At 40.5% G+C, this 17,560-nt stretch overlaps 1 protein-coding gene across 1 annotated transcript in view; it reads right to left on the minus strand.

Moving 5' to 3' along the window:
- LOC115579192 (glutamate receptor ionotropic, NMDA 2D-like) overlaps nucleotides 1–17,560 on the minus strand; it is a 224,159-nt gene that overhangs the window by 34,218 nt on the left and 172,381 nt on the right. Inside the window, exons 11-14 of the mRNA XM_030412752.1 lie at nucleotides 6,631–6,756; nucleotides 4,341–4,453; nucleotides 1,230–1,346; nucleotides 527–687 (exon numbers count right to left, since the gene is read on the minus strand). Of these exons, the coding sequence (XP_030268612.1) occupies nucleotides 527–687; nucleotides 1,230–1,346; nucleotides 4,341–4,453; nucleotides 6,631–6,756 (517 nt within the window). The remainder of the gene's footprint in view (nucleotides 1–526; nucleotides 688–1,229; nucleotides 1,347–4,340; nucleotides 4,454–6,630; nucleotides 6,757–17,560) is intronic.

Consider the following 17,560-nt stretch of genomic DNA (forward strand, 5'->3'; position numbering starts at 1 on the left):
ATCAGTCAAGAAGAAATTGCTCCCATCGGGATAGAAACGTTTCACAGCGGGAGACAGATTAACATTCAGGGTTGCACGTTGCACTGATTTGCAGTGACCATTCTCTCTAAAGCAACAAGTGAACCCAGACTGTGTTAATAAATCTTAATTGCAGTATTGCCCATCTGTACATGCATGGGCCTCCACCATCACTAAAACCAGCTACTGCAGAGCTGCAGACTATTTTTTGTCCGTTGAATTTCTGATGTCAGTCAGCCGGCGCAGATAGTTTGTCTGGAGTGACAGTAAATAGAGTTTGAAGATGATGTACTGTAGATTGAATGGACCGATGGATTTTTGCGGAGCTTTGAGCACCAAAATCCGCAGGGCATCTTGTTCCATCATATTCGAGAGCAAGCAGACATCTCCACGGCTGATATCTTCAGAACTCGGCCACCCACACCAAAACAATCAAACCTTTAATTCCTTTTACTTTTCTTTCCTTTCTTGCTTATCACTGCTGTTCGCTCCTATGTTCTTTCCTTACCCAGTCTTGAGGTTGTCGATGGCCTCCTCCACACCTTTCTGGTTGTTACGGATCATGTACTGGTGCATGTTGGGATAGTTCGAGCGGATGTTTTCCTCCGTGCTGCCGTTTGGCACCGTGCCGAATCGCAGCGGCGGGTACTGCTCCGTCGGCTGCTGGAACTGTAAAAGACGGAGAGGTGGGTGGAGATTAAAGCAATAGAAGGGAAGAAGAAAGTTAAAGAGAGGTAGATGAAAAAGTGGGAGGGGAGCTGATCCTTGCTGCAGGATGAAGTGCGACAAAGACTCAAAGTCTTCACTTTCAAAGAGCGGCCTCTCTTTTTCTGACGAGCTGATAAAACAGAGGAGGTTTTAAATCGTCACAGCAGCAGGATTCAGGTCTGTGGGTTCTGCTGAAACTGCACTGAGAAATAAAAGCAGGCAGCGGGGAGGGAACACTTCCACGGAGTCTGTAAAATATTTTACCTCTTTCCTTTAACTCGAGCTATTCTGAAGTCGGAGAGAGACAAAACAATCTCTGCCTCTCACTCGTCTTTGAACAAAAGCTTTTCATTTGACACTATGTAAACTAACACGTCATTCTGATTGGTAAGCTACATTTTTTTCCTCATCAGTCCATCTGGCATACCACCTGTTCATGCATATAAGCATCAGTCACCCCATCCATCCATCCTTCCATCCATCCATACATCCATCCATTGTACCTTCTTATCTGACAGCCCTGACACCGTGTCGATGTACTCCTCCTGGATCATGAAGGCAGCCAGGTTGGCAGTGTAGGAGGCCAGGAAGATGACAGCGAAGAAGGCCCACACCAGCACCTGGAGGAGTGAGTGAGATCAATGAGGCCTCATTCTGACAGGTGTGGAAGTATTTTAAGATTCCACTAACACTGTTTTTACTTCTTGGCATTTTATTGCCAAAGCCACAGCTGAGGCCCTGTCTTGCCCGGAAGGTAGAGTTGTATTTGTCAGAATGACATCTCAACCTTCCAAAAAAAAGTCACTGCAACCTCGACAGTTTTCCTTTTCTCACTTGTAATGTTGAAGTGACATATTGTTGAGTTCTGCTCTTATTTTTGTGGCACCTTCTCCTTCCATCATTATACCTCATTATATCTGCCATATATATATATATATATATATATATATATATATGTATATATATATGAAGAATGGAAAATAAAGAATGTTTACGCTTGCACTGGATTTGTGTACCATTAACTTTTGGTTTCACACAGCCTCCTGGGTAAAAGTCTTGTGTTTCTTTGATCCTGTTGTCCAACCTAAACTCCTCCTAAAGAGGTCTTTTTTACTGTGACGTCCTCCTTTGCTGCAGCAACAATAACTACAGACACTAGAGGTGTGACTGCCTGACAATAAATATAAATATGGGTCATTATAATCCGCTTGCAGTCAACCAACAGTTTTTTATACAGGTGTTTTGGAGTATCAGGGTTTCACTCATTGTAATTGAATTTGTTGATGATTCTTAATCTAATCTAATAATCTTTTAGGTAATTTCTTTTTATGATACCTAAAAGATTATTGAGAACAGCACCTTTACTTCTAATGGAGCATTTTGACACTGTACCTTTAAGAAACAGATCTGATTATGATTCCCACCACTGCATAACACCAGCTGACCCAAATCAATGTAGCACAAATAAAACATCCTTTGAAATGTGATTTAAGGACTTGGCGTGAAGACATTTAGCTGTTCAGTAGTGCTCCTTTTATTGCTGTAAGATGCTGCACTGTTGACATTCAGCCAGGCAGCGAGTGAGAGATGTGGATTAGCCTTCGCACTGAATTTGCACTTGCAGTCAGTGATGAACAGGGCTATTTGCTTCCACGGTACTCTGTGTTTATGCCAAAAGTTCATTAGCATAATGTTCTTAATGAATAAGATGAAAAATGTACTCTGGCAACAGAGGCATAATTTAAAAAAAGTAATCTCAGTGAATGGGGATTAAGGGTTTGTCCTAAAAGGAGGGTTGAAGGACGGACTCCTCGCTTACGATGACTCACTGGGGAACTTCATGACCTGTGGGTCAATGTAAAACCTATTAAACCTCCTATGTATTATATCAATAATACATGGTTGTCGATTATGCATGCAGTGCATGCTTGGATAGACGCTGCTGACCCTGAATGGGCTTAATAAAGTATAATAAATAAAAAGATGAATGTGGTTTACAGAATAAGCCTTCAATAAAGATTACATTTATCTGTAATTCCTTCTGTTGTTGCTTACGATCAGTTGCGGTTGACTGATAAGGGAAAATGTGTCTTTTTGGGCACCATTAATCTTGCTCTATATGCAAGGTGATGCACAAATCTACAGCTTAACTTAAAACTACAACATTTGCAAAGAAAAAGGGCTGAAACTCTCTCCTCTGACCGCCTTTTGTAAAGCTTGTTGAGCAGCTAATGAGCTCGTCAGATGATTGGGGTTATTGTGTGAAACACTCGGGCAGAAAAGTGAGGAGAGAAAATACATCTTGAGTTTTTAACCTCCTGTTGCTCTTCACGCTGCAGTATCGAGGGCAAGCCTTTGACTGATTTTTTTTTCATTTCACGCCGTGAGAGCAGAAGGTAGGTAACAGCAGGTATTAAAAAGACCACCGTGGTGAAAACAAGTGAATGAGCACTCTCAAACTGATTGCACCGGCTCATGAAGCTCACAAATTGTCGTTTTTTTCTTGAAAATGCAAATTAAGGGTGTGCCACTGTGTTAGGAAAAGAGTCAATATATAGTTGTAGATAAAGGTGTATTTTACTTTCTACATATGATAAAGTTATCCACCCTTTTGTTGGCACAGTTTCTGCCCTGGGGGTGAGTCAACAAATAGGGCTGCTAACTAGCTTATAGCAGCTGCATTGAGCATGTTTTAGCAATCAGTTTAGTTAGAAAGCTAACAGTATAAGTCCATTAGGTATTACAGCTGGCCTCCGTTGTTCTCTGAGGTTGCACATGGCTATGTTGCTAAAATAGTAGTGTCTGTTTACATAAACTATGAACCAGTTTCACCCAAGTCAATGAAAAAGTTATAAAGTTGTGTTTTTGTCCAATTATAAACAGTCCAGGTACATCCTACGCTGGCGGCACCCTTCTTTTATAGGTTTCATGGCAGAGTCATAAAAATTAATAGAGCATATGTTGGACTAAGCCCCAAGTGCAGGATGACTCATCAGCATTTAAAAAAATGTTTTCTAGGAAATTACAAACTCTAAAATACCTTAAAAATTGAAAGGACTCACGCTGGAGATCTGGAGTGGACGTCTTTGTCTCGATTAGACATCTTTTCAACATTGACTATTGATGTCCAAATGACGTCCTTACATTGTTAAAAATTAAAGTTTTTATTATTACATTTTAGGCTTCTTTTTAACTTCAGCTACATATTGTGGCTCACACTTAATGTTTTTACGACAGCCAAATTTTAGTCCATGCAAGAAAAACTACAAGGTGGATTTGAACCCTAAGCCTCAATCTCAGTAGCCTGCATGAAGCATGCACTTTACCTGGTGAGCTAGTTACCATCCTCATTAAATATCATGTTTTGGTCGTCCAAATCTCATCAAGAAGGCTAATGTTCCAAGACTGGGTGACCAAACTTGAGACTCAAATTCACCCTGTAGCTTTCGCTGCATGAAGTAAGATGTGACTGTCAGAAAACTTTAATTTTGAATCTCAAGTACTTCCTCAGATGTCTGTAACTGAAGCTGAAAAGAAGTCACTTGGAAATCAAGGGTGAACGTTCGAGCAATCAGCCAGTCAGTCAACTAATCCGTCTGTTAGTGAGCGCTTACCATGATCTTGCTGGTGGTTCCTCTGGGATTCTCCACGGGCACAGAGTTGTTGAAGACCAGCGCCCACAACAGCCAGACGGACTTCCCGATGGTGAACTTAGATCCACCCGACTCTGAGTAAAAGAGAGACAGCCAGAGTGTTATAGCGTGATATATTAAGAGTAAGAACACTTAACACACACTTGAGGAATGATAAAAGGCGCAGTAGGAGTCTCCAAAGCATCAAATCTGAAGTTGTGGGCAAGAACATACACTGTATGGACACCCGAGTGATAACAGCAGCCTGTGTTATTAGTAAATATGTCATACGGTCAAAATCCAGGACTACCACACCAGGATCCAGGGTTCCCATCCAGTCAGCTGTTTATGCAATAAAAACAGGTGTGATGTGTGCGATGGTTGATCTAAAGCCTCATTCCCATGCTCGATGGGTAACTCTGGGCAATAGGATTGAGCTCACAGTTTGTTTTCTATCTCATCCTAAAGGTGTTGGACGGGGTTGAGATCAGGCTTCTGTCCAGGCCAGTCAAGGTGGGAAAACCATTTCTTTCTTCGTGCACAGGGGCAGTGATAAGTTGAAACAGGAACGGACCTGCACCGAACTGTTGCCACGCAGTTGGAAACTTACTATCGTCTGAAATATTATCGTATGGATGTTGCAGTGATCGCAAGGACAAACTGCCCTACAGTGATCTGAGAACTGTCTGATGTTCAGAGATCAAACAGGAGTTAAAAAGAAGGCAGAGGAAAGACCTATATGGAATTATTAAAGATTAAACCTGGCAGCTTGTGCTGAGGACAGAATCATCAGAAGGAGGAGAAGGATTAGAGACAAAACTGAACAACCAGAGGAATCTCAGATGAAAGGTGGTGGTAGTGGTGCACTGAAAGTATAGAGCAGAGGGTTGTGGGGTCGAGAATGAGACAGTTTGAGTTGTCAACTTTTTTAAGTGTAGTTAAAGTGAGTGTATGAATAAAAAGATGGAGGGGAAATAAATAAATGAGCAGAAGAATAAATGAGCAGAAGAATCTATTAAAGCCAATAGCATAAATAATTTAGCTCAACGGCAAAATTAAGAATATAACTTTGAAACCTAAAGAAAGTTAGATTGATCTACTACTTCTTTCCTAGAAAGTACTCACAATTACAACTGGATCAATCATATTTTGGCATATAATGAAAAATCTGATATATTAAAAATGTCCAGAATACATTTTTTTTAAGAATATATTACAAATTATTACCAAAGAATTACCTTAAATAGAACCCTGCATATATTACTCAGTGATGTATTTTTTTAAAATATGGTAATATAACTTTTTATAAAAGTTGCAAAAATTTGACGAGATAAAGAGATATATCAATGTATTATGTAATGACAAGTTGAAAATATTGTTGTGATGCTGTTTAATTGACACAAATAAAGAAAAGAAACCCCAAAATGCTTTTATCTAGGAACATATCAACCCATACTCACCGCTGATATCTCAAAACATGGACAGATTTAACTGTAAATGGGCAACTTGACCTTTAAAAAGTATTTATTACCATGACTAAAAGCTAAAGTGGTCATATTATGATGCTTCGGCGATGATATGTGAACAACCACCTTCAGCTGTGTCCGTCTTCTTTCACCCTAACAGATTATGATAAAATGTTAATATGTTAGCTCTGATTTTATTCTGTTTAATTCAAAAAGTGCAGGTTTATTTGACCTGGAGGCGAGGACTGGAATTCTCCATTCCACTTGCTAAAACCAAGAATCAGACCTTTTGATCACCAATCTTTGGCTCTTTTTAGTAGTTTCTTACGGTTAGAAGAGAAGGTAATTATGATCAGAGAAAAATAAGCTACTGACACCAAGTGATGAATAAACACCTGTTACTCCGGTTCAGTTTGACTCCACTTGTGTCAGTTTATTAAAAAGTAATGAATAACATTTCCCAGTGATTATTTGAAATGAATGCAGAGAGAGGCAGCAAGGAAACAGTTGGAATAAGTGATGAACTGACAAGTACTGTAGAAATGTCAAAATCACCCAGCACCACCGCGCCGTCAGTGTTTGTTTCATTAAAAATAAATAGGCTGGGTGGTGGGTGTGGAGTGATTGTTTTGACTCGTGCACGGACAAAAAAAAACTGGGACGCTTTGCATAATTTGAGCAAACACCCTCCTCAAATCAGCCCCCCCTCGCTTACATAACTGACGAACTGACAAGTTGGTAATAATGTCATGAAATGAGCAGCGGGTTGATTGGCATGCCGGCACTGGAGTGACTCCGTCTCTTACTCTTGGCGCTCTGCAGGCTGCGATTGTATCCCACGGGGCTGAAGAACTCAAAGATGAAGACGGTGACAGCCACCACCGACAGGCACATAACGAACATCATCACCCACACCGCTGGGCTGTAGGGCTCTGCAACACACACAAAAACACACGCAAATATCAGATAAACTTTTCAAGAAATGTGCCTGTCATCTGTAAAGCAGTCACGACTGGACTGCGAACAAAGACACTGTGTCCTGAAGGTAATGCTGAAGAAACAATTGTCATGCACTGTTCTGTTGGATAATTGTTGGGTAAGAGTCAATCAGAGCTTCCACTCAGCCCTTCCTGGAGGCCAATCAAATCAGGGCCTATTGATAAGCCACCCGTTAAACTGTGTTCAAGTGTGCTGCAGGAAAACAGAGGTCTGCTTAATCTTTGTAGTACCGTAGTGCTAAACGGTACCACTTTAGCTACGATTGCTAATGTTGCAGTAGCAGTAGGTTGCCATATTTAGGAGACTCAAACAGTGCTTTTGCACCAAATCAGGTTCAAGCCACCACCTCTCTGCTCTGAGTCACTGCAGCACCCTCATATTCATAAATGAGGCGGCACGCATATAAGCTGTTTATCTGCAGTTATGTGAATACATGCTTACCATCGCCGCCTCCAGAGGGACCACTGTTCAAGATCACTTTGTGACTAAATGTTCTCTTCCTGTTTCAACTAACATCTTTGAGCGGGCTATTTTTAAGGACCATTGTGACATTTTGCAGCCATGTTTGTGCCAATAAAACCAGGTATGTTTAATGAAGACATCAGGCTAAAACAACAATCTTTTCCGAGCCCTTACCAAGTGGTTTCTATGGCTAAACCTGCAGCAGGACCGTCAGTGACTCTACCCATGAATTGTTTCTTTACTAGTGAAACATGATTTTAATAATGGAGTATCGTATCACAACACCCAGTCATGTGTTACTAATGAATTGTACTGAGTTCACACAATCATGCAGCCCCTGTATTAGTTGCATTTCAAGCTTTACCACAGGCTACTGAATGACACAAACATTTCCCGTCAGAGGTAAGACAAGAATTTAACCTGGAGGACTCAGAAAGTCCAAGGTAAGTCCAAAGAACAGGTAAAGTATTTCATGGACAACACGGCGCCATTTATCTTAATCAGGTTTATGCAAGAACATGAAAAATTATAGCAGTAATAAACTGTGCTCTTTCTGGAACTCAGAATCTCAAGTTGATTTTCATTTGGGTTTCATAAAGCGAGTCGTAAACAGTGGAGGTGAAAAGCTCCGTGTGAAGACAGGAGGAGATTGTCTCTCCACATGTAATCCGTCTGAAGAAAAGGCTGCCAGTCTAACTGCCGTCTGAGGAAATGAGCCGATACTTCTGAGATTTGCCAAATTAGTGAGAGATCTTCTGTCGACACTGACAACAGCAGTCGTGGCAGCTGTAACGCTAATCGAACAGCACCGGAGAGACGAGCTGAGCTGCCGGGTTGACTCATCAACACCTTCGTCTCTCAGTGTTACATCCAGGAAGGGACGTAAATCGAACTCGACTGTGTGCTGATACCCCGAAGAGCGGCGGGTTCTGTTTACATATGAGGCTTTTTAGCCACCGCTCCCCTGCAGAGAGACCTACAGCCAGGGCGCAGGTGGAGAGGCTCGGGATTTATCCATTAAACTTACTGTCAGACAGGGTTAATGTGCTTTTAAGGCTGAGCTGTCAAACTGTAGTGCACCGTGAGGACTGAGAGGCTGCAGGTTTTATTTCCACCTACGTCTGTCGCAGTGGACAACGATAAAACAGAAAATAAGGCAGAAAATAGTTTCATTCTGTTCACACATTATTTGATTTTATTGTTTTATGATCAATTGTTTCATTAATCTACAACATCTTTTACTTTAATAAAATGCCCCCGAAAAAGTTTTAGTTTGAAAAATGCCGACTTCTCATGAGGATTTATTAAAGACGCGTCATCATTTATGATTAACGACATAGTGAAAATCAGACTAATGTCAATAGAAACACAAAGAAAGATAAAAAGAGAAGATTTCAGCTACATTTGTTATGGTGCCCTGTGTGGGGTTGTATTGTTGAAACATGACACAAAATGCCTGCTTCAACATTCAACTGTTGATGGAAAGTCTTGTGATGGACTTGAAGGCTTACAGACCTTTGAATCTGTCAACCTGACATTGTGACATCAAACAAATTCTTATCTGATGAATGGACGCTCCAATGAGTGCTCCAGGGTCCCAATAATTACCCAATCAGAACCACGGATCGGACTAACGTCAAGGAGTGCACCGAATCAAGGATGAATATAAACGACAAAGGCGCCCGCTGTAGTCCAGATAGATAGTGATTGTCCCCTCAGTATCGTCCAGCGTCATCGTTTGTTTTCACTTCGTTCCGTCCCAGTTCTCAAAACCCCAGCAGAACCAGTACATTGGCATCGGTTGACTTCTCATGATTGATTAGGAAAAATCTCATCTCCTCCTCTACGGGTATCAGTTAGCGTTAGAGTCAAGACAACGTCACCCAGAAGTTCATAATTCAGTCTGATACCATCTTTCCTGATTCAGATTCTTCTCGATTCTGTTCGGTTTCAGGTGACTGGAGAAAGATATTCTGTTGTTCCATTTGGTTGATTATTTTGTGCTTTTTCGGTGTCATAGAAACAAGAAATGGGTCGACATCAAAAGCAGATGCATTAAAAGGCTTTTCCCATCTTTGGGCTCCTTCCTTTAGCTCTCACAAATCATGAGCTTTGCACTTCCAGAATTTGCACCTACAACATCAGAAGTACCACATCATGATAATATAATGGTCGCACTCGATGATGCTGACTGTAAATAGCGGTTTCTATGATGTATTGCTATCCAGTAGAATAAAGCAGTTTCCTACAAGACTTAATTTAACTTTATGTATTGAACTAAACGCTCTATTTTATGTTTGTTCAGCCACTTTTATACACACAAGGGGGAAGTAATTTAAAACACTTGTGCGGTCCAATAAAACATCCCCACAGCCTCAACAATGACCACAGAGTTAAATCAACATCTGTCTCCCACAGTCTGAGCAACACATAAACAGTGTGTGTCTCCCACGGCTTGTGTATTAAATTGTACAAATACAAGAAAATTTGTGCTGCCAAAAATACACAACTGCACAACTGTGGCAGCGCACTATGTGGCTCAATATATGGAGAAATCAACGTTCTTGTGGCCGGTGCTTTATTTCATTAGACATTATTACCATGTTTTTAGACCTGAAACACTATTTTGTTGAAATTTATAGAAACTCATGATCAATCTAAAATGGTCACGTGTGTTTTTCTGATCTTTTCCTTCCTCAGTTTGTGTAAAACATTAGAGTGCAGTGCCAAGCTTCCTTGTTGTAGTGTAGCCTGAGGGAGGTCATTCAAAAGTGATTTAAAACATCTGATTTTTTTGGTTTGAAGGCGCTTTCAACCCAAGATTATAGCAGCTCGCTAAATAATAAAACATAAACCAGAGAGCAGCAAAAGAAAACACCCCCAGAAGGTCCTATTTTTCTCATTTACATCACTCTTTTTATTTGAACGTTAATTTCACTGAAGGATGAAGTTCTTACGGTGCCCCCCCCCAGCTCTGGACACAGCAGATTTATTGAATTTCTCGGCTCATTCTGATTTGCGCTTCATTCAAAATTGCCTTGGCAGAGAGAGTGTGTAAATAATTACATTGTGCACTCAAATACTGGAGGTTGGGTTTGATTTATTTGAGAAGTGTAAAGCAGCAGCACGTTGTTTTCAAAGTCAGCCTTGAGTTAAGATCTGAGGAGCTTTACTGTTTGATTTCTCGGCATGTGTCCATGTTTGGTTTCCAGCAGCTATATATCCATTTTGGACAACAGCGGATCTATTTTTATAGCCACACTTAATCAGGAAGAGTCAGGAGAAGACATATGCTCTTTGTCAGTTTTAAAATTCACACCTGGGAGATGCCCGGTCCAACCGCGGTGTGCAAGTACTGGTGCCAGTGGGCAGATTCGCTGAAGCAGACGGGGTTAAGGTCGAGGTTAATGAGCTTTATATGCCCTTCCTCAAGGGCATTTAAGCAGCATTTGCTAAGTGAACTGACAACATTACTTATTCATTGTGCTTGCCAGCATGTTCCCAGCAGGTACGGGGAATCAAACACTTTGAGTCCGACCTCAGTACTCGGATACAGCGAGGAGCAGTAACCCGGAGAAAACGAATCTATTCATATGTCCCTCCAGAGAGAAGCATAAGGACACAGTCTGTATGACATGTCACTACATCTACAGCCTCATTTACATGAACATATTAATGTGATTATAGACAGTAATTATAATGAGGTTTTCTCCAATTAAGTCATCACGTGAACCCATGAATATACAGTTTCTTAGGGAATATGACAACATGATTATTTCCATTCTCCTCTTACTGTCATAACTCCAACATACCGTGTGCTTTAAGCACTTATTATGCAAATATTATGTGCATATATTACATAATCTAATGCACACCTGGAAGACATGTGCATAGGAAAATGGATTGTATTAATGCACTTAGGTCACAGGCACTTTATGAGGCGCTGATGAAACCTTTGAAAGAATGATTTCTTTGCAAATATCGCTGCAAAGGTACAGTTGTTTGTATGGTAGTTCTAACAGTACGACATGTACAAATGCATTCACCCATAGAAAAACACCTCACTTGTTAAATGTCACCACTGCTGCAAGAGGAGTGTTTTTTTTTATCACCCACTGAAAACCTTTTTAAATGAGAATTCACTGGACGAGAGAGTGAAGCGTTTTATCGTGAGGACAGAAGATCGTCGGCGTGTGTTGGAGTGCCACGTGAAGTGTGAAATGTGGTGATATCATTGTTAGACTGAGTAGTTTTACACAGAGCCCTTCAATAATGTGACTATATCTGAACTCTAACACTATCATACCATATGAGCACATCATGTTTAACTGAGCTTCATTTTATTCAGCACAGATACACAATAAAATGTGTCTGTAAACCAGCGATACATTTAAATTTGTACCTGTCATACCTACAATATGGATTTATCGACATTTTATTCAATATCACATTCATATTACACTGAGTTGGGGGGGGATGGCTGTTACCTTACATTTAGCCTAGCCAGAGACCGCTGTCTGAGAGTAAGTTTTAACATTTATGAGCATGAAACATTTTAAACGAAACAACAGAACGTCTTTATTTATTCATTCTTTTTGAGGAGGCATCAGGACATTATCAGCCATGTTTACAGGTATTTTAAGCAAAAAACACGATGTTTTCCTAACCCTAACCAAGCACATTTTTTGCCTAAACCTGACCCGATATGTTTGACAAGACGTCTTGACATCTCTAGCTGTGTTTGTATCGACAAAAGCAGGTTTTCTAAGCAAAACCACACTCTTTTCCGAACCCTAACTGAGTAATTTTTCTGCCTAAACCTAACCAAACAATAAGCACAGCGCTGTTACAACATAAAATTGAAAAGTGAACAGAACTTACTGTACATACCTTTCAACATATCTGTGGGTTGCCACTGACAACATATATTCTTGCCATTCTTGGGTTCTTTATTTGTTACATTGCCTTAACTGTATTATGTGTGAACTTTCACTATGATTGAAAGCAACCCGAGTTGCTCCTGACAGCTTTCAGACCTTAAAAAAAAACACTTGTCAAGAGGAAAAGCTCACAAACTTACTGTCACTCAATAAAATGATATAATAACGATGTTAGTCACGCTTATCTTAAGATTTATGTTCATCTCCACTCAGAGATACTGCCTTTAATCCCTGAGTACGATCGCAGCAGCTGAAAGATGTTTTTACCTTCTGACTGCAGGTAAATTAGTCAGCAAAGGTGACAAGATATAAACTCTATAGACAGTGTTGTCACCGGCTGATTACATCTCTCGGTTTAAAACATTTTATCCCTGACGTATCCGTCCTAATTGGAGGGTTAAAAAGGCTGCACAGAATCAGATATAACATATGCAGGGTATGAAGATTTGGATAAAATGATGCAAACTGTGACCCAACATCTGAGTAGTCCTCTGTTGTGAAGAGAGCTGGCAGCCAATGAGAGCGGAGCCGATAGTGAGCCAAGTCTGTTTGTCTGCTTCCTCTGTTGTTCTGATTAGATTCATGTCGAATCACATCAGTTCCTGCGAGATCAGAGGTCCGGCAGAATATTATGTTGTTTTGTTTGATCCTTATTTTACAGGGTGAGTTTATTAAGAGCAAATTTGTTTTCACAGTCGCAACATTACAAGAGCCAACACGCTGCTGGATGATGACATGAGGGAATGAGGAGGAAAAAACTAATAAATAGAACTGAATAAATACAAGAAAGGAAATAGACGGAAAGGGTACTGGTGTATTAAGGGTTATAAATGCAGTCTGGCACATTAAGTTTTAAAAGAAAACAAAATACAATCATAGGATTGCCGATAGGTCCTTTTAACAGAAGGCATTTGGACATGTCTCAACTGGAATAATAAAACATTGTTCAAGCTGGCTCTCGTTCACCCTGTCATGACTTTCTGGGATGCTTGACTAGAACAAACCATCACTGATGTTGTCAGTAACACATTTGTTTTTGCGAATTAATACATTTCTATCCACTAAAGTTGTTAGAAGTTGGTTTACTGAGATAAACAGCTGGAGGCGCTAATTCAGTTGGCGCAAGAAGATGACTATATAACGTACTTAAAAGAGTTTTAATCTGGTTATAAAATGGTCTCAGTTTAGTACTGATGCCTCTGTGGAAGCAACAAAGTGTTTTTCTCAATAGTTGTTCTTAATACCTGCCGCTGGGTCGGACTCCCAGAGAAATCCCAAAATTACTTGCAAACGTAATAACTTCAGCTTTCTCAATGAAATTACTTCTACCAGCAACCAAATCCGTTAGCTGTAGGATTACATGTTACCTAAGTGTATGAATCGCTAAATGACCACATCAAAGGTTACTTTGTTTCATCATGATCAAATCACAGTAATTAATCCTACAGAATTCCAAGCGTTTGTCACTTACTTCCAAAACAAAAGCACTAGTTGCCAGATTGAGATATGGTGGGGCGGTGGTACTGATGCTGCTTGTGTCCAACATTAAGGAAAACTCCTTGCAGCTGCTGTAAATGAGCGTCTGTCAAACCTTGCATTTTGAAAACCAACAAATCCTTACACCTGAACGATTGAATAGGTGGATTGCCAATCACTCCCAAAGCAACATACAGTATATCACTGTTACCAAAATGACATGACCATCTCAATCTTCATCGTCAATCGCAGTTTGTTTTGGTTGACTTAGTTTGGTACATTATCACACAAGTTCACCGTGTTAGTCAAAGTTAAGAAGTCCTGTGCTTGTTTGACCCAATGGCCCTACTCTTCCTGACTTTCTACTTTGCTGCTGTAATAATTACTGTGGCCACCAGAGGTCACCAACTAAGAGGAAGCCTAAATATCGGTCGTAATAAGCTGCTTTCACAGTCGAACTACAAAGTCGTTTTTCTGATGAGGACAGGCTGCAGAAGACCCAAAGGAAATCTGATGTTTATGTTTGTTTCATGTAGTAATTTGTGTACAGATAAATCATGATTAATGTATTTAATTTGTACACTATTGTGACATTTTGCTTTTATCGCTATACCAAACTTTCTGCTTTTGTGTGATATTATAAGATATTTTCAAATTTTTGGTGTTTCAGCTCTGAAGTTGTTATTAACTGAAAATAAGAACGACAAAAGGTGGATGGAAGGCCAACCATCTTCTTCTGTGATAAATATGCTCCAGTCCTAAACATAACATTAAGAGCACATTTTATCATCCTACCACAGCCTCACTGACCGGTCACCTGCCATATTGACCACAGCTGAATTCAGAGGGATTCACAGAAACTCTGGTAGAAGCACCAGTCGTCGGTTTGGCCTGAGAGGTTTTCGCAGCTCTCTTTTGTTGGCGAAGGCTTTTATCTCTGAATTGCCAATATGAGTGACAGCCCTGTCTCCTGCAGCTGACCAGCCCTTCCAACACACACACATACGCTCTATCGCTCCTTTTTACTTCTCTGCACTTGTTCAATTTTCACGTCCGTCTTTACTGGGCCCCTTGACAGTTTAAGTGTTTGTTATCATCCAGGCTTACACTTTGTGTCCTGCCTCGCCCGCCAGCTTCGTGCTCTGTCTGGTTCTGTCTCTGCCTCTTTCTCGCTCTGTTTCTCATTCACTGGGTGATCCAGAGTCCTCAAGGTTTGATTGAGCTTGAATTTTGCAGCAAACTTTAAAATATAGAGACATATAATGTGTCAGTACAGCTAGTCTGTACATTTTCAGATGGACACAAAAACACAAAAACAAGGTGTTGGCAGGAACAAAGTCTGCTGAACTTTGAAAATAGCTCCATTGGCTTCCTCATACATAGCTTGCTCTTGAGTATTACTATTGTATTCTGCAGCCAAGTCGGCATTTCCCCAGCACAATTCTTCTTCAGGGATACTTCTGTGGTGACACACTGGTGGAAGTGACGTGGTGTGGATAGATTCTCTCAGACACTTTCACTAATGCGTTACTGGTCATAGTAACTATAATAATATTACCAACCATCTAAATAGAAAAAGTGCTGTATTGCTCCATTATTCAAACACACAAACCCACTCTTGATCACAAAGCGAAGGTTGAGCAGCGAAGTAAACACACAAAGCTAGACATTAATTTCAATGTCTGGGCGTCAGTCCTTTGTGTCCTATATTTCTTACAAATGCTTGATGAAAAACTGCCTTTTAATGTGCACATGGACTATTAAATAAGTTAAGAAGAGTGTAGTTTCCTGTGTTTGAGACTTCATATTGTTTAAATTGTACTAAAAGTAAAATGACACAGGACTAGAAACAGTTGACAATGTGATGATGAAATGGTCCTTTTTAGCTGTGCAACGCTGTCTTTGATGTTTTGGAAGAAGTCATTGTGTAACCTGTTTTTATACATGTTAACACTGAACACTATTGTCCCTTTGCACATTACTGTGTGTTCCCAGTAAGCCAAGTTCAACCTGCAAGAGTTCATGGATACTAATATGTTTGACATGAAAAAAAAAAATCCTTTGTTAACAAGAGTCCTGACGGCAGAACAAGACCAGACAGAGTCATCAAACGACTATCCACTGGAAAAAAAAAACAGTGTCACAGGATGTCAAGTAGGAAGACGGGGAGCTGAAAAAGACAGTTAAATATTTAAACAGTCGTGGAAAATGTTTTCATGCTCCGAGAGCTTGACAGGAGAGTATGTGACTGAAATCAGAATCTGGATCAAGGGACAGCGGGTACCAGAGCTGCTCTTCAACTCAGTGTGGACCACTAGATTCTAGTTTGTCACGGTGAATAGATTAGATTTACAGTACGGTAAAAAATGACACGTGGAAAAACATTTAGAATATAAGTCTACTTTACCTTTATCTAGGAACAAAGGAAGTATGTCTGTTAATCAATTAAAAATGCTGTATGTATTTAGTTTTGTCGTTGCCAATCGCTGATGTTTCCCACCACTACTTTGAAAGGCGTTGGGAGAAAAGGTTTCAGCTTTATTAAGACAAACTTTGATACGCAGAGGAAGAATATCAGTGGTGCCTTTTCTCGACTGGGTAGGAAAAAAAACATCCACGCAAACTCAGTTTCTGACTTTAACACCTAGCGTAAATTTCATCAGCCTTATTTAACAACCTGCATGCATCTGCAAAAAGCACATGTTGTTCAACAGTGTCCTCCGCCTCCAAAAACACTGACAGCTGGAGACAAAATAATGCTCAGACGATGCAGATAAGACTTAGATTTAACAGATGAAAACTAGATTATGCAGATTTCTGTCTCATGTGGTTAATACTTAAGAAATTCAATTGCCAAAACTAACACTGCGACCATTATGAGCCAGTATTGCGGCAGTATGAGAAAATAACTGCCCCCAATAACTGAACTTGAACGTTGGCCATGTTGGTTGTCATCCTACCTCAGACCGACTGAGGCTCAGAAGATTAACACTTTGATGGCGTGTTGTAAACCAAATATCAAAGCTGCAGAAAGACCGTGGTTGACCCAGACTAACATTAAAGCAACAAAATGTTCCTTCCTGGTCATCAAATACTGACGCTTTCGTTTGGCATCCAACCTGAGCTGCCAAACCAAAGGCACATATTGCTGCTTGAAGAGTAAAACTAAAAATGTGCTTCTCCTTGTCTCAGTCGTTGATGTGTAGCTGATCAATTCCCATGCAAATCATGTGTTCAAACTGCTTGTTTTCTTAATATCTCGCCTGTCTTCCTCTTCTTCTTTATAACCAGCTCTAGTTAAACTCCTTGGAGGTTTTTTTTGGATGCACCTCCATCACAAACGATTCCTGCTTCCTCTCTTGCTTCACCTGATTGTTTCTTTCACCTTCAACCTTTTTTCACATATTTCTGTTGCCTCTCGCCTCTCTCTGGCTGTGCTTACCTTTTTTCTTTTCCATCACAACAACCCACCCACCCATTCACTCACTCAGACCCACACACACACAATCAAAGCTACAGTACAGAGTCAGTGTCGGCCCCTGTGGCCCGGCGGTGTTAGGATAAAGCGGCCTTGGGAGCCCTGCACCTCCGACCAACCATGACGTGTTTCAGATTGTCTCCTAAATCTCCTCTGACAGATGGATAGATGTACTACTGCAGCCGTGTGAGTATGAAATAGACCCCTTAAGGAGTACGAGGAAAGATCAGATCCATGAGGTGAGCTGAAGTGGACTTCAACTCATGTGCCTCAAAGATACGTTTGGTGTGGGAGGCAAACATGCAGAAAGCTCCAATCGGCTTTAATTGTTAGAGGAGCTTTCGGGTTCGAGGCGACTGTTCAGGCAAGAAAACAGCCTTT

This window comes from Sparus aurata, chromosome 3 (assembly GCF_900880675.1).
Source record: "Sparus aurata chromosome 3, fSpaAur1.1, whole genome shotgun sequence".
NCBI classification, from domain to species: domain Eukaryota; kingdom Metazoa; phylum Chordata; class Actinopteri; order Spariformes; family Sparidae; genus Sparus; species Sparus aurata.